Here is a 22,960-nt window from a genome sequence, read left to right on the forward strand (position 1 = left end):
CCCCCCCACCTCCCTGGCCTGTCTCTCCAGCTGGCGCCTCAGACCCCCTCTTGATTCCCCTGGAGGAAGGCAAAGGCAAAACCTCACGGCTGCAGCATCAAAGAGGGAGGGGGCAGGATTGTCAGGGAGGGGGCAAAGGAGGAGCAACACCCTCAAGCCCTTTTGGGGGCTTCCAGGAGGATTATGAGCGTCCCACCTTTCGCTTTTGAAGGAGATCAAGCAACTTTCTGATGGTGAGAGATGTTGGCAGTGAGAAGGACTCTGGGAGGTGGCGAATTCTCCACCACTGGAGGTTTCTAAGCAGAGTTCAGGTGGCCCCCTGTGATTCCTGCATTGCAGGGGGTTGGACTAGATGGCCCTGAGGGTTCCCTTCCAACTTCTAAAGCCATCCAACCTGATGGCCATCGCAGCCTCCTTAGTTTCACAATGTGCTGTGTGAAGAAGTTTAGCTAAAAGAGGGCAAAGGCTGCTTTCCTCGCTGCCGCAGTTGCAAGATCTTGTCCATGAGACCCTGCACAGTGCGCCAGTGGTGGGGCAGGCTGGATGTCCTCTGGGTTCCCTTCCTTCTGATTCTCTGAGCCTGTGCTGCTGCTGCCTGGCTGTCCCACCCCACTTTCCCCCTCACCCTCCCTCTTTCTGCAGCACCCAAAATTGCCCAATTGCTGCACCCGGGCAGGGGGCTCCCCTGGGCTCTGCTTATGGGGCGCCCACTCTGGGCTCCCCTCCCCTCCCCACACTCCCCTCCCTCTCTCTCCCACCCACTTCACACATAGCCTCTCCCCCCCCCCCCAATTTCTCTGCAAACCAGCCTGGTCCTTGGCAGGCAGGCAGGCGCGAAAGATGGTATTTTTGGGAGCCCTGCAGGAGGCGGCTGTAGCTGGGGAGGAGGCCGAGGTTCAGCACCAAGCAGATGGTGGGGGAGAGTGAGCAGCTCGGCTCCAGCCCCCCCAAACCCACCCCACCAGCGGGTGCTGCTTTTGGCGGGGGTCCTGTGAGGACCTTGGCTCTTGCGCTCCTGCTTACTGCCGCCTCCTCCCTGGTCCTCCTCGCCTGTCTCTATTTGGGGGGGGGCGCTGCTCTGTTCCATCTCTGCCGCTCTCCCCAAAGAGGAAGCCCAACAGCTTGAATGCTGCTTCCCCAAACTTCAAACAAGGCCGGCAGGAAACAAAGGCAGGCTCCCAGCAGCCGCCGCCTTTGATGCCTCCCTCGGCTGGGTCTCCGGGGTCTGGGCAAGCGGATTTCGGGAAGGGCCCTGAGACAGATTCCTTTCCTCCTCCTCCTCCTCGCCCCCCCTTCCCTCTCCTGGCAGAGCCGGCTGGCTGGCTCTGCTCTGCCAAAGGAAATCTCTTGGGGGGAGGAGGAAGGAGTTAGCCGAATAAATAGGAATAAATATGCGTGGCAAGTGCAGGTAGGAAGCGGCACCTGTCTGGAGGGGGAGAGGGAATGCTAATGAGGAGGAGGATGGCAGAGGGGCTGCAGAAGAAGATGCAAGAGCGTTTCCTGCATTGCAGGCAGGGGTGGGACTAGATGGCCTTTGGGGACCCCTTCCTGCTCGACAGTGCTGGGAGTCGAGTGTCCAAGGGAGCTGCCGCTTCCAGGAGGGCCCTCTGGAGAGGCTGGGCGTGAGGCGTTCCCAACTGCCCTGGGATCTTTGGATAAAGGCCGGCGTATAAACTGAATTATTCTTCGGAAGAAGAATGCAGCATTTGCAGCTGGGTGACTTGAGAAGACTATCCGACAAAGGCACAGAGGAGACAGGCACTCAGGGCTTCTTGGAGTCCCCAGGGGGCAGAGGCTGCTCTTGCAATGGGGTCCTGGGCCTGCTGCTGCCAGCCCCCCTCCCTCGCCATTTCTGCCCCTTTTCCAGAGAGTAGCGGCTGCTGCAGCTCAAGGCCTCTTCCTGCCCTGCCCGTCTCCTCTGCCTCGGTAAAGATCTCTCCCTTCATCGGAAATGTCCGTCCTTGCGGTCTGGGCCAGAGTTGGGCCCTTGCATGTTTGGGGGTCTTGCAATTACAGTGGTACCTCTGGATGCAAACGGGATCCGTTCCGGAGCCCCGTTCGCTTCCTGAAGTGAACGCAACCCGCGTCCGCACATCTGCACATGCGCGGGTTGCAATTTGCCCCTTCCGCGCATGCGTGTGATGTCATTTTGCGTGTCTGCGCATGCACAATCAGCAAAACCCGGAAGTAACGCGCTCTGTTACATCCGGGTCCAGAATTCTCGGTCTCTGCCGCACCCCTAATGGACTGTATTCTTCACAGCCAGCCCCATGGCAGGGATGCAGGGTTCAGAACTGTTCAGTAGGTCCAGTTGGCTTGCGGGGGGCCTGTGAGGGGCAGTGCCACCAGGGGGGGGGGCTTGGCGGGACATGCACCTCTCCTGCATTGAAGGGGGTGGACTAGATGACTCCTAGGGTCCCTTCTGACCCCACAGCCCAATGATCCTCTTGCCCTTGGCAGGGGAAGGCAGGGGCTCTGCTGCCCCCCGGCCCCCATTGCGTGGCTGGGGGGGGGATCCCTCTCTCTGCCCGCAAATACAAGGCGACAGGAATCAGAAGGGCCGTCTCTCCCCGCAGCAGCTCCCATTTCCAGACCAGTCAGCAGTCCCCGGCGGGCGAAGGGGCCTGTCAGGGCGCATTAGTGCCAGCGCTGGGCGGGCGCCTTCCCCGCCGACTCCCCTCTCCTCCATCAGGAAGTTCTGACTCATCCATTTTAACTGTCCAGACGCTCCTGCCAGGGACATTATCCGGAGCGCTTTGTAATCATGAAATATTAATGGCGGATATTGAATTTAAAGCGCCATTTATGTCGGGATCCTTTGCTGGAAAGGGCAGTTGTAAAGGGGCGGCCTTCAAAGGGGGGGGGCAGGGAGAGAGGGAGAAAGAGAGAGGGAAGGAGAGAGGGGGGGAGGGGGGGAGAGTCAGCATCTCCCAGCCGGGGACCCAACTGCTTTGTGGGTCTCTTGCAAAGGGCTTTTGCCCTAAGCAGGAACATGACCCCTCCCTCCCTCTTGGTGCTTCAAGGGGGGGGGGGGAGAAGGATGACAATGAATGACGCATATCCTCCCATAACTGCCCAGGAGCCTCATTCCAGCCCCGGCCCATCACTGCTGGAGGGGGACTTGCTGCTCTTTGGGTCTCAACCCCACTTTGGCGCAATTCAGACACGCAGAATCGTTGGGTTGGGAGGCACCCCAAGGTCATCCAGTCCAACCCCCGCAATGCAGGTTCGGCAGCTAAAGAACCCCCATCATAGATGCGCACACTTTCTGCACCCGCATGCACCCAGCGCTTCTTGATGGGGCTGGACGCCCAAGGGTGCCTCTTGACCCCCCTCCCGGGGGCGGGGACCTGCTTCCTCCCATTTCACAGCCCTGGGAGGCCCCTGCCTCTCCGGTGTCCAGAGACCCCTCCAAATGGGGCCAGGAGCTCCTCTCCCTTCCGGGTTTCCAGGCTGAACCTCTGCATGTGGGGAGGGTCATGGCCGGCTGGTCAGCGGCTGCCCCATCTCTGGCGCTGGCTTGGCTCTGGATGGCCTGAGTCACAATGGCCTCACTCTGGCTCCCCAGTCCAATGCTTCTGAATCCCAGTGGCTGGAAAGGGCTGCTCTGGCATAACCTCCAAGTGTCCCCGTTTTCCGGGGACAGTCCCGGAATTACAGAAGCTGTCCTGGTTTCTGATTTGATCCATAGCTGTCAATGTTTCCCCTTTTAAAAGGGAAATTCCCTTATTCCGAATAGGATTCCTCGCAAGAAAAGGGAAACGTTGACAGCTATTATTTGATCCCGGAATGTCCCGGTTTCCTCCCCTCCATGTCTCTGAGAACAATCAAAGTGGAGTGTGTGTGTCGGTGCAAAAACAGAGTCCAGTTTATACTGAAAATGAAATCCCTGCACCAAATGAAGGAGACAGTGAAGCTGGCGCAAAAAGCCCCTCCTAGAATTTCAAAGGAAAAGGTCACCAATCTGCTTTAAATTCTTTAATTGCAATGCTTCAGCAGCCAGCCGTCCTCAGAAACACCTGGAGTTTTTGTTCCTTTCTTGTAAGTGGCGCCTGACTGTCTACTCGGAAGTAAGTCCCACTGTAGTCAATGGAGCTTGCTCCCAGGTAACTGGGTAAAGACTGGGCAGCCTTTTGCTGCCATCCGAAGCAGTTCCATAGGATTTGCTGCATGGTATGTTCCTGATCATTCTCACAGATTCCATTATTATTATTATTATTATTATTACTACTACTACTACTACTACTACTACTGTTCCCCCACCTTTTCCCCTGACTCAAGGCATCTTGCAGCTTTTTTCTTTCTTTCATTCCATTTATCGTTTCCCTTGACCTCCAGGTATAAGACAGTATATAAATTCAATAAATGAATAAATAATAATATTTCTTCTCATAATAACAACAACCCTGTGAGGTAGGTGAGGCAGAGAGGTTGCCCTTGGCTCAAGGCGGCACGTGTAGGTGGGTCAAGATCCAGCAAGGGAGAAGCTTCCTGGTGCAGAGCAGGACGCCCCTCTTTTCATTGGAGAATGGCGGGCATGTGGCTCCTGTGCCGTCATTCTGCTTGCTGGCCTCCCCTGGTGGGCACCCGGTTGGCCGCCGTGAGAGCAGGATGCCTGGCCTGATCCAGCACGCTTTGCCTTCTGCTCTGGCTTGGTGCTCTTTGGGCAGCCGAGAGCATTTCCTCGGGGATGCGCAGGGCCGGGCGCGGCATGAAAGGGGCCTGTTGAGCCCGAGAGCCTCTTGGAGTGTTTGTGGAGATAAATCTTCATCTCCCGCACAAGCTGTTTACCTTCCTTGGGCTAATATTAGGGATTCTCTCCCTGTTTTCTCCGGCGCTCATGTAAAATGATGGGCCCTTGACTGCTGTGTCCACTGCTGGTAATTGAGATGATAAATCTTCCTGCCGGAGAACGGCCCTAATCGCAGACGGAGCTGGACCGCTCCTTAATTACCCTCCTGCCGCTGAGCTGGGGCAGCGCAAGAGATGGGGAGGGGGCCAGAGGGAGGGGAGCCCCTCTTTCCGAGGGAGACTCCTCCCCGGCAGAGGCTCACCTGCGCCAAGGGAGAGGCAGGGGCCAGGATCCAGATGCACCAAGGCCGGTCCAGCTGGTCGCTTTGGTGGCAGGGCGGATGGGGTTAGAAGGATCATGGAATCGGGGGGAGGGACCCCAGGGGTCATCTAGTCCAACCCCTGGGCATGAAGGGACTCGGCTAAGGAATCGCTGGCAGGTGGTTGTCTGACCTCCACTTAAAAACCTCAGTCGGATGATAGAATAATGGGGCAGGAAGGGACCCCTTGGGCTCACTGTGACCTTTGGAAGACATCTGAGGGCAGCCCTGCATAGGGAAGTTTTTGAGGGTTGGTGTTTTGTGGTGTTATATATTTTGCTGGAAGCCGCCCAGAATGGCCGGGGCAACCCAGTCAGATGGACAGCGTATAAATAATAAAAATGTTGTTGTTGTTCATGTGGGAGGTTCCTTTTAAACCAACCGGGCTTTCTCCTTAATCCTCAACTTTGGTCATCTGTTTGACTTTGAATCATACACTGATTCTTCTTCTTCTTCGCCGATCCCTCGTGGCCAAGTAAGATGGTCTTCCATGAACTCGGTCTTAACAGTGAGTCCTTAAGTGACTGTGGAGGCCACGTCTGGATCCCCACCTCCTTCCACAGTGGGGACATTGGTTTCCGGGCGGGAGTTGGTCACGGCATGGATTTGCCAAGCGTGCCTTCCTCCTAGCACGTTTCTCCCTTGCGTCCTGAGTTAGAGTGTCTTCAAAGCCCCTGACACCTTTGGTAAAGGCTGTTCTCCAACTGGAGCATTCGCAGGCCAGTGTTTCCCAGTTGCTCGTGTTTATACTGCATTTTTTAAGATTTACCTTGAGAGAGTCTTTGAACCTCTTTTGTTGACCACCAGCACTACGCTTTCCATTTTTAAGTTCGGAGTAGAGTAGTTGCTTTGGAAGCCGATCATCAGGCATCCGCACAACATGACCAGTCCAACGAAGTTGATGTTGAAGAATTATTGCTTCCACACGGGTGATCTTTGCTTTACCTTTTATGCTCCTTATAGAGGGTGGGTGGCTGTGGGTCAGGGATGCTCCCGCCGCGACCCCAGAGGAGCCGGGCTGGGGGGTCCCCCCAACTGTGCAGTTCTGTGATCCTGCTGGGAGTGGGGTAGGATTCTGTGCCGGAATGCATCCCCCATGGATCGCCTCTCCTTGGCAGAGAGTGGCTGCCTTGCCAGCTTCCCCTCGCTGCCCCACTGGGTGTGGGGAGTCCCTCCCTCCCTCCCTCCCTCTGCCTCCTTCCCCCCTTGTCCTGGCTTCCTGGCCCATCCCCTCCTGCCGGTGCCCCTCCTCACGGGCAGCTGACGAGGTCGGAGCCTTCTGGATGAGGCCGGCAGGTGCCCCCGGCAGGAGCCTGCAGCCCCCCCCCCCGGGCTGGGAGTCCCATCCTGCTTCTCCGTGCCCCCCAGCCCCCCTCCCCACCTGCCTCCCCCCCCCAACGGCGCTTTCAGATTAATGGCATTCCGACTCCTGGAGGAAATGCGGTGAAAAAACCGGCATGTTTAATTTTAATTTAGGAAAGCATTTAGGTAGCGGAGCCTCGTTTCCTCGCTGCTGTCAATCACGTTTTCTCAAGGCTGACATCAATTAGTTTAAAAATATTGAATGTAATTTTGCCTGACACAACATATTGCAGCCACTGCAAAATATAATTTATTTTAGAAGAAGAAATAATTAAACTAATTTGCATGTCAGTCAGCCGGGTTGGGATGCTGGGGGGGGGAGGGGCCGGTGGAGATGATGGATCCTCCGGGGAGGGGGAGGGGAGCCGCCTTGCCCCCTCCCTCCTTGCGACCCCCCCCCGGGCCAACTGCGGAGCCCCTTTGGCCTCGGAGTCCCAGCCCTGCGCCTCCCAGCAGCCTCTTGCCACAGGTGCCAGGGGAGGGGCTGGCAGGGGTTGGGGGGCAGCAGGACAGGAGCCGGCAGAGGAGAGGCAGCAGGAAGATGCCTCCCCCCAGGAGGGGCTAGGATGGCTTTGCTCCAAGACCTTCAGGAGAAGGGGAGCAAGAGAGGCTGTTAGAGGAGGAACTGGGGGCTGGAGGGCTCAAGCTAGGAGGCATGGCACCCCCCCTCCTTTTTATTTTATTCTTATTTTTTATTGGCATTTTTTAAATAGAGAGACAGAAAAGACAAAGAATACGTCCCACGTCCCCTTCCCTCCACCCTCTGGCTGCACAACTTTCATATTCCTCTCGACGAAATACCCGCTGACTCCCCTCCCACCCTGTTCCTGGTTTCTTTATTTTTCTGTTAAATCACGTGTTCAAAATTCTTCATCTTCAAAGTTCTTTGCCTCTTAAATTCTGTTATAAACCACCAGAATGCCTATATCACGCAAATCCAATTGAAAACGCGCGTAAACGTAATAGGCCGTATAGTAACAATAACGAAGTTATTTACTAGGACTACAGGAAAATACAAAAGAGATGAAGAAATTAGTAAAGAATGTACTATGGCACTGACTATATAGGACTTGTCGCTTGTACATACTGGACTTGGCGGTCAACCGAAAAGCTACATTTTTATTATATTATGTCACGATGTCGATTTTGACATTATTGGAAGTGATATCTAACTTTTGAGAAGTAGTTCTAGTAAATAACTTTGCAATTGTTACTATATGGCCTATTATGTTAAATTCTGTTAACGTCTGTTCTGCTGGAGTTACTCCAGACCTGCTGGGTTATTTCCTTGTTAATACTGGTTCTTAAAATATTCAACAATCCCTTTCCTCCCCTCCTCCTCTAAGCCCTGCAAGGACCCTGCCAGGGAGGCTGAGAGGCAGCGACTGGCCCTCAAGGCCCCACCCAGGGAACGGCAGGGCCGGGGGGGGGGGTTCGAACTCTGGTCTCCTGGGTTCTAGTCCTCCTCACAAGATGGAGCACACTTGTTTTCTGCTGCTCTGGAGGGTAGAACTCGAACCCATGGCTTCAAGAAAGGAGATTCCGACTAAACATACAGAAGAACTTTCTGGCAGTAAGAGCCGTTCTTCCGTGGGATGGAAGGTGGCCGACTCTCCTTCCTTGGAGGTTTTTAAGAAGAAGTTGAATGCTGAGATTTCAGTGGGTTGGACTAGATGACCCTTGGGATCCCTTCCAATTCTACAATTCTGTGATTCTGTCTGAGAAGACAGGTCACTGGGGGGTGCAGGATGAGGGGGAAGTTGCTGTGCCCCTTGTGGGCTTCCCATGGGGGTGTCTGCTTGGCCATTGGGGGACTGGATGGGTCTTTGAGCTAATCCACGGGGAAATGTGGGGATTAAGCCTCCATTCGTCTACAGGAGAAGTTCAGCTCTTTTCCGTTCTCGGTGACACTTGCTTCCCCTGAGCTAAAAAGGTAACGGATCCCTGGATGGTTGAGTCTAGGCCTTTTCTTTTTAATAATTTTTTATTAAATTTTATTATTTAATATTCAATACATTTATCATATAAAAAATAAAAATAAAACACAACTCTCCCCCCCCCCCGACTTCCCTCAACTTCCCCTTCTGGTTCTTTTAACTATTTGCTACTTCTGCTTCATTTTTGTCTTATTTTTCATCTTTAAATTTACTGCTCTTATTTTCTCATCATTTTTGTACCACATTTTCTTCAAATTACATCTTGCATTTAATTAATTTCCATGTTGTTATTTCTTAACCTTTACTCTTGTTTTCTTAGTTGCAAGTGTTTACTCAAACCCTGCTAATGAGTCCATTTCTTTACGATATTTCTGTAAATACAGCATGAACAGTTCCCATTCTTTTCCAAAGTCTCTATTGTCCTTGTCTCTGAGTCTTCCTGTAAGTTTAGCCATTTCTGCAGAATCCATCAGTCTTTCTTGCCATTCTTCTTTCGCTGGTATCTTGTCGTCTTTCCATTTTGGGGTAGTAAAACATGAATAACTTCTTCTGCCCTTTCGGTAATTCCTGGCCTATAATACCTAACAAGAAAGCTTCTGATTTTTCAACCAAGGCTATTTAAAACATCTTTTTCAATTCGTTATATATCATTTCTCAATAATTTTGGGAAAGGATGGCTGAATCCCGTCAAAGGAGACTATGGGGTCAGGTGTCTCTATTTGCACTGGCCTGCTTTCGAACTGCTAGGTTGGCAGGATCCGGGACAGTGCAAGGGGAGCTCACTCTGTCATGCGGATTTGAACTGCCGCCCTTCCGATCGGCAAGCCCAAGAGGCTCAGTGGTTTCGACCCCCGTGCCACCCAGGTCCCAAGCTTCCCCTGAACCCCGTTGGCGCTTCTGCCCCCAGCTGGCAGAGATCCTTCCTTGCAACCTGCTTGGGCACCTGGGAACTTGGCCGCCTCCCTCTGGCAGGCAAATGTGCGTTTTTGAGGGCTGTGGGAAGAAAAGGGAGGTGGCTTGTTTGGCTGGTTGAGTTGCTTAATTTGTAACCCTCGTTTTGTCTCCTGAGCCCCAAGATGAGCCAAACGTAAAACCCATTAAGAACATGATGTATTAGTAGGGCAGCCAGGAAATTGCCCCCTGACTCCCACAGCCCAGACCAGCTCCAGCTACAAAAGCTGAGGCTGCTGAGGAGACTCTTGCGCCGCTGTCTTCTTATGGTTTTTTTGGGGGGGGGGGGTTGCTGTTACTGCTATTAATTTTTTGCATCTTTATTTTTATTTTTATTGTTATTTTACTGCATCTTTATTTTTAGATTTTACGGCCATTGTTCACTTTGGCTGTGGACTTTTGATGCGTTTTATTGATGGTTTGTGATGACTTTTGCTGTGTTTGTAATTATGAACCTGTGCTCATCTTGTGAGCCGCCTTGAGCATGGTTTTAACTGTGGGAAGGTAATGCACAGTTAAGGTGAAGGTGACTGAGAGGCTCTCCTTGGGTCTGACTTGGAGCTACAAGGCAAGTGGGGGGGGGGGCTGAAAGACCGAGACCCAGAAGCAGAGACCCAGGGCAGAGATCTGAGTCAGGAGGAGAGGCTCTCGCCGGCATCTCTGGGGCCTCCCCCTCCCGTTCTGAACCCCGTTTAGTTCCACTTCTGGCAGGAACCCCCAGTCCCAGCGTGTCAGACACGGAGAGTCCTCCCCTCCCTTTGGTAACTTTACAGATAAGAATTAATGAGCAGTTGATATATTTATAGTCCTTTTATTACGGCATCATGTTGCAAGCACAAATACACAGCTCTCCGCACGGAGGGCAGTTGGCCACTCCAATCTTCCTTCCGGCTTCAGCAGCATTTTAGGCACCAATGAGAAGTTCCTCCCTCCCTCTGCCTCCTTTGCTCTCTGATAAGTTTGGACCTCCAAGTCCATGGTGGTGGTGGTGGGGTTCCCCACGCTCTCAAGAGGCATCTCAACTAGCTGCCCCCTCCCTTCCGGCTCCCTTGTCATTATCTCGTAACTGGGTAACTCCTCCCTAAGCTTTTCAGCTTCTGTTTCTCTCTGCTTCTGAACATGCTGTGGGTAAGGGGTGTGTGTGAACTCTTCTGCCTCCAGCTCTCCATCGGAGAGAAGCTGATCTGCCATAGAATGCCCCCCCCCCCCAGTCCTCGTCTTCAGACCATTCCCTGACACAACGCAGGCTTGGAAATGCTAAGGGCACCAAGAGCCAGAGCCTGCGTCCTGGGCTGCCCTTTGGGTCTCTGCTTCCCTCCAGCCATTAATAAACCAGCAGCCTGCGTAGTCCAGGCAGGGCCTGTTTGCAGGATCAGACCCGGGGCTCCTGAAGTCCTGCATGCTGCCCACCATGCGGGACCAGAGCGCATGGCCGCATCTCTCCCTGCTTGTCCTCTGCAGCAACTGGCCCCGAGAGGCACGAGAGCAGAGCAGAAACAGGGTCCCGTCTTCCTCTCTAAATCGGTCCAGTTGGCGGCCATCCCTCTGTCTTGTGGCAAGGAGTTCCAGAGTTTAATGGCACTGTGTGAAGAAATGCTCTATCTTGTCCATCCCAATGCTTCATCTGACGGCCGCATGGATTCCGGCGTGATGAGAGCAGGAGGCAACTTTCCCTTGCCAGCCTTGCATAATTTCACACACCTCTGGTTCTGCCACCTTCTACCAGAGTTTCCACACAACGGATTTGCTCCCTCCCCGGTATAATTTGGGTGGCCCTTTTCTGGGTACACAATCCTTGATCAGCTGGCTTTTGACCAAAATAAATAAATACAATATCCTTTTGGAGGCAAGGCAGCCAGAACTGTGCACAGTCCTCCAAACATGGTTGCCTCAGAGATTGGCAAAAGGGCATTGCGATGGGGGGGGGGAGTTTAATCTTCCTTCCCTAACGCTCCCCTTCAGGCAGGGATGGCGGCTCAGGAGTCCCTGGCGGGCGGCCAGGCAATCTCTCTCCCAGAGCCACCAGCCCAGGAGAAGCCACCGCTTTCTTGGATGTGATTTTCTGAGATTTCTTGTGAGCTACGCTTACTTCTGTTGGCTTAAATTTGTGCTGCCTCGTACGTGTTTTTCCTGAGCTGCCTTGTAAGAAAAGGCTTCTTAAAGAAATCTGAGCAGTGGCCAAGAGGAGGGAGGGAGGGAGTGGGCAATGGGCAGCCCCTGCCCCTCTTTCCCAGATCCAGCAGCCCCCCTCCTGTGCCAACCTGCCCATTTCCTCTGCCCAGATCCGGCCCCTGCCCAGCCCATCCTTGCAACTCCGTCTCTCCCACTCCTTTCGGTGGAGCAGGGCAGGTGCCAGGCGCTTGATGGATGGCGCTGGCCCCTCCGCCGGGACCCTCCCCTCTAATCAGCAAAGTGGCAGCCGCGGCAGAGCGAGCCGGAAGAGGGGGGTCTTTGAAGGCCGGCTCTGGCTGGCGTGATGCCCCTTTGCCCCCGTCCCCCAGGCCTTTGGGCAACGGCGGTTCCTTGCAAACTTATCAGCAAAGAGGCAGATGTTGGAGGCCGGGAAGGCAGAGCCAGGCTAGCTGGCCAGCCTGCGGGTGGCATTGCCAAGGAGTCGGGGATTGGCAGAGCCCCCCCCCCCCGGCTAGGCTGCTGCTGGGGCTGCACTTCCTGATCACGGCTGCATTCCAGACAGAATGCGGCCGCTCTTCCTGGTGCAAAGGGCTCCCAGAAATGGCTGCTGGTGGATCAGGCTCAGCACACCCTGCCCCTCCCAGCAGCCAACCGGGTGCCCCGTGGGCAGGATGGGGTGCAAGGCCAGCCCCTTCCCCAGCGACTGGCCTTCATGGCATGCTCAGAGGCTGACTAAAGCTGCTTTTAGCCTCAATTTCCTGGATTTATGGTGATATGAGAGTGGGGCAGGGAAGTCAGTGGGCAAGGCTTCCTCACCCTGTGGTGCCCGCATGCCCTCTCCCATGGGTTCTCTTAGCAAAGTGCCCTGAGGTGGAGGTGATGGTCTCTCTTGGGCATTGGCAGAGCTGAGCAGGGAGAGATGCCCCTCCTTGCCCGCCTCTCTCCAGCAGACACTCTCTGCCACGGAGGAGGGAGACTGGCACAGTGCCCGCCAGCTGGGCTTGCTGCCAGCCCTGGCCAGAGTGATGCTTCTTGGCAAAGGGCACCAGCTCTGGGAGTCAGAGGTGGGGTGTGTGTCTGTTCCTGGAGGCAGGGGCATTGTCCGCATTGCTCCCACCCTACAAGCAGGGTCGGACACCGTCTCCAGGCACACAGCTGGTGGACAAGGGGGAGAGGCAGCCGTGGGGTGGGCTGAGGAGGGGGTGTCTTTGCACCAGGTGGGGCTGGCAGGGGCATACCTGGAGGTGGGCAAGGAGCTTGGGGCTGGCCTGCATTTCTTCAGGGCTGTTGGCCAGAGGGATGGGGCTGAAGGCAGGGGCTTCCTGTGGTTTGGGGCTACTCCATTTGCCATGGGTCAGGCTCTGCTCCTTCCCCACGGCCTCCGTCCTCCCAGGCGGCTGCATCAGAGGGACTTTGGCTATGGAGGGGGGTCAGGGGACCCCTCCCTAGGGCTGGAGGGGCCTGGTTCCACCTTTGGCTGGGAGATGCTCTTGGGGTGCCAACAGCCCCCTCTCTGAGCTCCCTGGTGTGTGGTGACGGGCGGTGGCAGAGACCACCGCTGGGGGGTATTATCCTGCCAGAAAAGTGGACAGTCTAGATTCTGCCTTAAGTGGGCAGGAATGATGCAACCGCCTGGGAGGTCACTTTGATGTTCATCAGGTTCAACTGTAGAGGACACAAACTGGTACAGTGGTACCTTGGTTTTTTAACATAATCCGTTCCAGAAGTCCATTTGAGTTCCGAAACATTCGAAAACCCAAAACTGAAAGCGGAAGCCTCAAAAGGGAAGTCGCGTTTCCTGTTCAATTTCTGAGGCAAGTTTGAAATCCGAGGCATTGACTTCTGGGTATTTGGCGTTCGAGTTCCGAAACATTTGACTACGGAGGCATTTGAAAACCGAGGTGCCACAGTGTAGGTTTCTTTATGCCTCTGTTGAGAAGATCAGGAAGGAAAAGCCAGGAAGTTTCCATCTGGAAGCCACTTGGCTCCTAAAACTCACCCTGCAATTCTGTTTTTTTAAAAATAATATTTATTAAAGTTTTAAAGGTTACAAAAAGAAAAACAAGAAAACACCAAATTAAACAAAAACAAGGCAACATATCACAATAAGGAAAAAGAAAGGGGGAAAAAAGAAAAAGAGAAAAAAACCCCAGAAAAATAAAAACAATTTAAAAAACACACAATGAACCTTCCCATAATTTATCTTTCATTTGCTTGTTTCCTTGACCTCCTCACACCTCCCTTTTTTGTATTCTAGTTCGGTTAGCTTTTTCAGCAAATCCTTTCCATCTTTCCCAGTTTTTGTCCTATAATTTATCTTAATATAATGTAACTTTACTTTCCCTCCTTTCACCAATTAACAGTCTATTTTTTCTTAATCCTTTATAACATTTCTGCTAAAACCACATAACTTCATTCCAACATCCTTCTAACATTCCTTAATTTTACAATGTTTCTGTAAATAAACTTTAAATTTCTTCCAATCTTCTTCCACTGACTTTTCTCCCTGGTCTCGGATTCTGCCAGTCATTTCCGCCAGTTCCATGTAGTCCATCACCTTCATCTGCCATTCTTCCTGGGTGGGTAGATCTTGTGTCTTCCAGTACTTTGCAATAAGTATTCTTGCTGCTGTTGTAGCCTACATAAAGAAAGTTCTATCCTTCTTTAACACCGATTGGTCAACTATGCCCAGGAAAAAGGCCTCTGGTTTCTTCAGGAAGGTATATTTAAATACCTTTTTCATTTCATTATAAATCATCTCCCAGAATGTCTTAATCCTTGGGCATGTCCACCAAAGGTGAAAGAATGTACCTTCAGTCTCTTTGCATTTCCAACATTTATTATCAGGCAAATGATACATTTTTGCGAGCTTGACTGGTGTCATGTACCACTCACCCTGCAATTCTAGGCTTGCCTATGGGAAATTGTCCCGGGGGGTCATTGGGATTAATATAGTTTTAATGATTGGTTCTTTCTTGTTTTTAGTGATTCTTGTTTTTACCTGCAAGCTGCCTTGAGTCCCATCAGGAAGAGTATTAATAAAGATATAATGATGATGGTGGTGTTGGAAGGGACTCCCAGGGGTCATCTAGTCCAACCCCCTGCAATGCAGGAATGTTAGCTAAAGCATCCTTGACAGATTGCCGCCCAACCTCTGCTTCTAAACCTCCAGGGAAGGCGAGTCTGCCACCTTCCGAGGGAGTCTGTTCCCCTTGGCCTCAGAAAGTTCTTCCTGAGTTGCAGCTGGAATCTCCTCCATTAGTTCTGAAGCAGGAGACAGCCAGCTGGTCCCTCTTCCGAGAGATGCCCCCCCCCGGACCTTGGGAGGCGGCTCTCAGTCCCCTCTGCCCTTTTCTGTCTTCCAGACAATCACGCTCAGGTGTCCAGGAAGACCCTTCGCATCCGCATCCTGGACGTGAACGACAATCCTCCAGAACTCGCCACGCCTTACGAGGCGGCCGTCTGCGAGGACGCCAAGCCTGGGCAGGTGAGGGGGGCAGCCGGGGGGGCAGCCAGGAGAGGGGCTCTGAGCCCACAAGGCAGGCCCTGGACTTGGCAGGGAGACCTCAGGCATGGGCGGGGTGTGGGGCCCATATGGGGCAGGGACAGCCTTGCTGGGCAGAAAGGTCCCCCCAAAACTCTGGAAACTCCCCTCCCACCTGCTTGCTTTTGCTTAGGGAGGGGCTGGGGGGTGTCTTATGTGGCGTATGATAGCCCTGACCGCTGGCTGTGGGGAGCTGTGGTCCAGCAGGATCGGGGGGGGGCTGGTGCCTTGCATTTGGGGTGGGGGCTTTTCTCTCCCCTTTCTGTCTCTCCTTCCTTTCCCACACCCCAGCTCCCCAAGCTGCTGGGGTGGCTCAGCGGCTGTCAATCAGGGGGTGAGGCCATCACCCCTGCTGGGGAGGGGGGGAGGCTACCCTTCCTGTGTTGCCATGGCGGGGGGGCACTTTTGGGAGCTGCAGTCTCTGTTTGCCCCTGAGAGGCACCTGTGGCCCCACCTGCCCCAGACCCCACCCCTTGGGTGCAGCTTGAGGGGGAGGGGTTCTTCTAGAATACGTATATTTTACTGAGATTATTATAACAAATTAAAGGAAGTTTTTTAAAGAAAAGAAAAGGGAGAAAGAGAATACATAAGAGCAATATATGTAATTAGAGTTGCAAAGCTGAAATATAAACTTAGTATAGGTTGATTCAGGATGGTTTTGACAAATACATTTGAAACAGCATTAAAGACGTCCGTGGATAATCATTATCTGGAAGAATGGGCTGTAAGAGTTTTCATATCCATTGATCACAGGGGGGGGGCATATCTGTGTCTTTCCAACGTATCAGGATCAATCTATTTGTGGGGGGGGCACGGAGAATCCATTGGCGCTGAGCGATTGCCCAGCGCCCCGTCTTGGGCATGTCTTTTGAGCTGCTCCTCTGAGCGCTGCCCTCCTTCCCTGCAGCTGATCCAGACCATCAGCGTCGTGGACCGGGATGAGCCCCAGAGCGGACACCGCTTCTACTTCACTCTGGCCCCCGAGGCCTCCTCCAGCCACCACTTCTCCCTGCTGGATATCGAGGGTAAGCCGTGGAGCCAGAGAGCACGGAGGGACCCCCCAGGTCATCTAGTCCAGCCCCCCCACCTTGCCCCCCCGGTAGCCCTTCCACCTGCTCTCCCACACCCGAGGCCGGCAGCCCTGCCCCAGGGCCCCTCCCCACTCATACACGCATGCCAGCTCCTGCCCCATCCTTGGTGAGCGCCCCCCCCCCGTGCCCCCCTCTGCCCTGCCCACCTCCCCTCTGCTCTCTCCTGGGCACGGTATAAATATCGGCGGTGACAAACGGCCGCCAACGGCCCATCTGTTTCTTTGTACAAATTTGTAGCCAGTTTTGAGATGTGATTTATAAATATTGCTGCTGGAGCCAAGACAAGACACTGATGGATGCCAGCCCAGATGGAGACACAAAGCGCTCACTTAAATCTCCTCCTTTTACATCCTCGGCGGCGGCAGGAAGAGACCTCGGGCGCAAAGCTCCGCACAGCCCTCCCCGCCTGGCCTTGAGATTGCTCCCCGGGGTCAGGCTGGTAGAAGGGGGTGGGTGGGGAAAAGGAGGGGCAAGGAAGCTGCTCTTCTCCTGCCATGCCTACAAGCATTCCTGCCTTGCAGGGGGTTGGGCTGGATGAGCTTTGGGGGTCCCTGCCAGCTCTGCGAGTCTGTGAATCTAAGCTCCACTGGGGCGCATCTGGGTTTGGACTGAAACGCCCACCAAAGTGGGGCAGGGGGACAACTGCTCTCCTTCTGGGCTTGTGAGCTTCCGGGGCCTCCGTCTCCCTCCGTGGCCGCAGGGGCTGCATTCCTTTAGCCCAGAGAGTTCTGTGCGCCCCATCAGCAAAATCTCCCCACAGAGCAAGAAAACAGGAACAGGCACAACTGTAAGAGGCAGCAGCCGCTGACAAGGATAATTTCCTTCATATTCATTTATTTATTTCTTAAGATTTATATGCCGCTCGATTGTGGGGGGGGGGGACCCAACCCCCAAGGCGGTTTAGAAAATGATAAAACCCAGAAAGAATGTACAGCAATCGTTTAAAAGAGACAAAAAGTTAGAAATACCAAAACGATAAAAAATTCGCATCAACATTCTCAGCATCTGGGGTGCCCCCCCCCAAGAGTTCCTCATGTTTCCAGCTGGCCTTCTGGGATCTGGGCAGGCAGAAATCCGACCAAGGAAGCTTTTTCCAGCCCCGCTCCTATCTGATGAATTTCTGCCTGTTGTGCAGGCAGCTTGCAGGGTCGCATCGTCCCCCACCCACAGCCTGCAAGGGTGGCCCAGCTGCTGCTCTCTCCCCCACCCTAGGGGCAGACTGTGGGTCCGCTGGGTCCCCCATGTCTGGGGCTTGGGCCCTCCAATCTCCCCCCTGCCAATGCCATTGGGCCTTTCCCTGGGGAGCTTGAATGGCAGCTAACATCTCATGGGGTGTCTTGTGGGGGACGCACACCCCGCCAGCTTGTTGGGCGGGACTCGAACCCATGGCTGCAAGTTGCAAGAAAGGAGATTCTGACACAACAACAGGAAGAAATTTCTGCTAGTAAGAGCCGTTTGTGGGATGGAAGGAGACGGACTCTCCTTCCTTGGAGGTTTTTAAGAAGAGGCTTGGATGCCGGAGCTGAGATCCCTGTGTTTCAGGGGGACAGACTAGATGGCTCTTGGGGGTCCCTTCCAACTCTAGCATTCTGTGGTTCTATGAGCATCCCATTTCCCCCCTCCCAACGCAGGCAGGTGGTGCAGGTGGGGGAGATGGGGGCCCCCAGAAGCCCCTCTCTAGACAAAACACACAATGCAGAGATGAGGCAGGACAGATTGGGGTGGGGGCACATCCCAGAACGGCAGCCCCACCCCTCCCACTTTTGCAATGGGAGAAGAAGGTTTGTCTCCTGCCGGGCTGCTTTTTGCTCTGGAAGATCCTCTCTCTCTCTGTGTGTGTGTTTCTTGGCTGGCTGGTGGCTAATTGGGAGCGACACCGGACGGCTCCTGACTGCAGGCAAAAGGAGCAGATGCAGGAACTCTCTAAAGATCTCGTTAGAAGCAAGGTTTTTTGGGGGGGGCAGGAGGAGCTGGCAGCTTCCTGGGGACCCTGACAGCGAAGAGAGGAAGGCGGGAGAGGATCTGCAGAGTCTGTGCCTGCAAGGAGGGTGGGGGGGGGGGGAGAACTGACTCTGGCTGGGCTGGCCCCGAGGACGAATCCTGCTGCACCAGCTGCAAAGAGCACCTGACGGCCCTCAGGTGTTTGTGGAGGGGCTGCCTAGGGAAGGGGCCGCCTGCCGCTCTCCGCTCATCCCATGACCCTCTGCCTCCTTGGATTAGTATCCGTAGAAAAAGGACAGTCACGGAACCGAGAAATTACACAAAACAAATGAAATACCGTGAAAATCCCTGAAACGAGAAGTAATCGACTAGAAATTTGAATTTTGGTCATTTAAGGTTTATGATTTTTCAATTTCCTTCTGAGGAAACTGAAAAGTTCATTGAAACAAGGTTTGTAGCTGGCATCCCGTTAAGGCTTTGTACAATTCTAGTTTTTTTAAATTTCTTCCTTAAACTTTTTGATTTTTATTATTTAGTTTATTTCTATGAGATCATTTTTCTTGTCGGTTCATTCTTGTTTCAGGGATTTTCACGGTATTTCATTTGTTTTGTGCCATTCCTTGGATTAGAATGGCAGAACTGTCAGGTTGGGAGGGACCCCCAAGGGCCATCCAGTCTGACGCCCTGCGATGCACGATGCCCCTTCTGGGGTGACCCCTCCCTCTGCCTCCCCACAGACAACACGGCCGCCGTGCACACGCAGCGCCTGGGCTTCAACCGGCAGGAGCAGGACCTCTTCCTGCTGCCCATCCTGGTGGTGGACAGCGGCCCCCCCACCCTCAGCAGCACCGGGACCCTCACCATCCGCATCTGCGGCTGCGACAGCTCCGGCGCTATCCAGTCCTGCAACACCACCGCCTACGTGGTCTCCGCCTCGCTCAGTCCCGGAGCCCTCATTGCCCTGCTGGTCTGCGTCCTCATCCTCGTCGGTGAGTCTCTGCGCCCCACGGAGCCCCCTTCCTGCCCTCCGGGGGGAGGAGGGCCCAACCTCCAAGAACAGGCTTAGACGCACAACATAGAAATATAAAGGAGAACACAAATACATAAGGAAAGGAAACCGACGAAGCCCCTCCCATCAACACTTTAGAGGGCAGAGGCTGTTCGTCAGCCAAAGGCCGAGTGAAAGAGAAACTTTTCTCCTGGCACCTAAAGATCTGGAAGGAAGGTGCCACAGATGGGGAGCCACTGCAGAAAAGGTCCCGTTCTCGTGCTGCCACCCTCCGCACCTTGAGAAGGAGGCACACAAAGGCGGGGCTCAGAGGAGGATCTCAGGGTCCGGGTAGGTTCATATGGGGTATTGGGCTCCAGTTAAGGCTTTATAGGTCAAGAGCAGCACTTTAATGAATTGGGCCCAGAAACTAATCAGTAGTCAGTGTGGTGGGACCAGGATCGGTGTAATAGGCTCAAGCCGTCTTGCTCCGCTGAGCAACCTGGCTGCCGAATTCTGTACCACTTGAAGTTTCTGAACTGTCTTCAGGGGCAGCTCTATGCAGAACACGTTGCAGCAATCCATCCTTGAGGTTCCCAGAGCAGAGACAGCAGAGATTAAGACTCTGCCTGCAGGGGCTCAGCTGGGACACGAGGCGGAGCTGACGGAAGGTCCTCTGGGCCACTGGGGCCACCGGAGCCTCAAGCGACAGTAGTGGATCCAGGAGGACCTGCTCCTTCAGAGGAATGGGAACCCCATCAAGAGCAGGTGACCTCCCACCCATCTGGGCTAGGGGCCTCCCTCTTATCTGGGTTGAGCTTCAGCTTGTTGGCTCTCATCCTGTCCATGACCGAGGCAAGACACTGGTCCAGCACTCCCACTGCCATGTCAAGGAGAAAGAGAGCTGAGTGTCATCCGCATATTGCTAACAGCAGACTCCAAAACTCTGGATGACCCCACTCAGAGGTTTCACGTAGATGTTAAACAGCAGGAGGGACAATGTAGACTTTGAGGAACCCCACATTGAAGGCTCCGTGGGGCCTGAGCCCTTCTCAAGCCTCCCTCTCTGGAAAGGGGCCAGAGGAGGTGGGTTTGCCTTTGGAAGGAAAGGGAGACCCCTTCGGGTAGGAGGTGCTGGGAAGGAGCTTGTCTTGTCCTGGGGGGTCCCCTGCTCTCTCCCCCCCTCTTCCCACCTTGACCATCCCTCTCCCCCCCCCCCAGTGCTGGTCCTCCTGATCCTGACCCTGAAGCGGCACCAGAAGGGCCACCTCTCTTCCGAGGAGGTTGAGGACATGCGCGACAACGTCATCAAGTACAACGACGAGGGGGGCGGGGAGCAGGACACGGAGGCCTACGACATGTCTGCCCTGCGCAGCCTCTACGACTTTGCGGAGACCAAGGGGGGCGGGGGCGAGGGCCCCCCCGTCCTGCCCTCGGAGCTGCACTCGCTGCCGCAGTGGCGCCCGGCGCCCGACTTGGACTTCTCCGTCTTCAGGGACTACATCTGCAGGAAAGTGGGGCAGGCAGACGAGGACCCTTCTGTGCCCCCCTATGACTCCTTCCAGACCTACGCCTTTGAGGGGGCCGACTCCCCTCCCGCCTCCCTCAGCTCCATCGCCTCCTGCTCCACGGGCTCCGAGCAGGACTTCTCCTACCTGCGCAGCTGGGGGCCGCGCTTCCGGCAGCTGGCGGCCCTCTACGCCGGGCGCCGGGGAGGGGAGGAGGACGGCGGCGGCACAGAGTCCTAGGCCCACCAAACCAAAAAGACACCCCACCCACAGCGGAGGAAAGAGAGCCAGGCTGGCAGTCGCTTCCGGGGGGGTCGCACCGTACGGGTGCAGCCAGGTCCAGCCACACAGCAGGACTCCCCAAGTGCCCTGGCCTGCCTGCAAGGGGAGGGCCTTGGGGTGAGGGAGGGCCAGGGCAGGGGGCCAGGGAAGCCCCACTGCTTGCCCCCTCGCCTCCTCTTGCAGTGAAACTCTCCACGCCCCTTGAAGACTGCATCTCTGCCAGCCAGGACTTCTCCCCTGGCAAATTATCATTTAAATGGATCTGTGCAGGGGAGGGGGCGGCTGCCTGGGAGGGAGGGGAGCCTTTTGTTGTCGAAATTGATTTTGTCACTTGATTCCAACGTTTGACAAGCTTTGATTTGCTAAGCGGAGTCTCTGCCAAGAGGAGCTGCTGCTCCTTCTCCGCTGGCTGGCTCTCCTTCCCGGGTCTCCCTCTCCAGGACTTTCCCCCCGGGACCTTCCTCTCTGGCCTCATCCTCGGCGAAGGGGGGGCCTTTGGCTGTGGGTTCCAGGGAGGGGAGGGGGCACAGCGCTTTTCCAGTGGGGGGGGGACCATTTTGATTCCCTCCCTTGGCAGCGTTCCGTATCGCATTTTGGATTAGAACCTTCCACCCCTCTTGGGGACCAATCCTCAGGGTCTTCTAATTCTCCACAGCAGAGCGCTCCTCTCCCACACGCAGCCCCAGACACCCCCCGGCAAAGACACCCCCACCTCGTCCTCCCCAGGTGCTTGCAGTGTGACACCCCTCCCCTCCAGCAGGTGCATCGCTGCTCCGCAGGGTCTCCCCCCACCAACCGTCCCCTTCTGGCTCCACCTGCCTGTTTCCCTCTTGCAAAAGTTGTGCGCCGTTGGCAGACTCCTGGGACTCCCCCCACCTCTCCCTGCCATGGGTCTGAGGGAGGCAGCTCTCTTGGGGCAAATGGTTGCCCCCCAGCCTCATTGCCGGTCCCACTTCTCCCTACAAAATGCCCGGCTTTTGGGGCGAGAGACCAGCAAGGACCCATTGGGACTTGGGGGCAAGATGCAGGCCTGAAGGCTATGTTGGGGGGCTGGGAGTGGGGCAGCCTTCATGACTCCCCTTTCCCCTGGCACCTGCTGTGACCCCCAAGCTCCCTGTTCCTGGCCAGTCCCCCCCTCCTGCCCCCTTTGCAGGCCTGCCTGACTTTACGGCTCGGACCAAGCCGAGTCGCTGGTTCTCAGGATTCTTCCCAGTCTCCCTGGGCTGTTCCGGTAGTGGGAGGGGGTGGGATGGGCCTCCCCAAGGCAGCCTGGCCTTCACTGTGACTTCCCCTCTGGTTCTAGAGAGGCAACTGGGCAGATGGCAGCCTGCCCCCCATGCTCCTTGTCCAAAGGGCGGGGGCCGGATGCAGGGACAGCGGCTCTTTGCTCCCCTCCCTCTCCTCCTCAGGAACACCTCCCATTCGCTCCCCTCCCTGTTCCCTGGGGGCAGCCGGCCTCTCAGGCCACGGGCCAAACAGGGTATGTATCTGGCGCTCCCCCCCCCACTGCCTGCCCTCCCACCCACCTGCCCAGAGCTGCTGTCCTGGTGACACCCCCCACTCCTGCCTCTTCCCACCTGTAAATAGGGGTGCGTCTCCCCTGCCCCCCCAAGGATGCCCCGGCAGGAGGAGCTGGCAGGCCCATGGAGCACTGGGGGGGGGGGACAGCAGCTGTGCTTTGAGTTTTGAGCCAGCCGAGTTGCTCACCTTTGGTATTTTCACACTTTGGTCTTTCTGGGACCCGGAAATAAATGATCTCCTTGTCGTCTTCCTGGAGTCCTTTGTGCTGCTTTCCTTTGGTAAGGGGGGGGGCAGGCACCCACCCTGTACATGACAGGCAGACAAGGAGAGGGGCCCCCAGCACCTGCCTTGCTCCGTGGGGGTGAGGTGGGGAGGAAAACCTCCTGCTGCCCTTTGCAGCTGCTGGGCTTGGGACTGGGGGGCAGCGAGCTCCCCAGAAGGGGCCTGGCCTGTGTGTCCGTCCTGCGGGGATTTTGTGTCATTGGAGGTTTTCAGACAGAAGTCGGATGGCCGTCTGCCAGGGATTCTTGAGCTGAGATTCCTGCATTGCAGGGGGTTGGACTAGATGACCCCGGGGACTCCCTCCATCTC

At 55.1% G+C, this 22,960-nt stretch overlaps 1 protein-coding gene across 5 annotated transcripts in view; it reads left to right on the plus strand.

Annotated features, from left to right (window-relative positions):
- CDH22 (cadherin 22) overlaps positions 1–22,616 on the plus strand; it is an 86,915-nt gene extending 64,299 nt beyond the window's left edge. For all 5 annotated transcript variants that reach the window (XM_081916788.1, XM_081916787.1, XM_081916789.1 and 2 more), the window contains 4 exons: positions 14,860–14,981; positions 15,946–16,063; positions 18,808–19,059; positions 20,280–22,616. In XM_081916788.1, the coding sequence (XP_081772914.1) occupies positions 14,860–14,981; positions 15,946–16,063; positions 18,808–19,059; positions 20,280–20,806 (1,019 nt within the window). In that variant the 3' untranslated portion in view covers positions 20,807–22,616. The remainder of the gene's footprint in view (positions 1–14,859; positions 14,982–15,945; positions 16,064–18,807; positions 19,060–20,279) is intronic.
- Positions 22,617–22,960: the final 344 nt, after the last annotated feature.

The sequence above is a fragment of the Podarcis melisellensis genome, assembly GCF_964234715.1.
Source record: "Podarcis melisellensis genome assembly, chromosome: 6".
NCBI lineage: Eukaryota > Metazoa > Chordata > Lepidosauria > Squamata > Lacertidae > Podarcis > Podarcis melisellensis.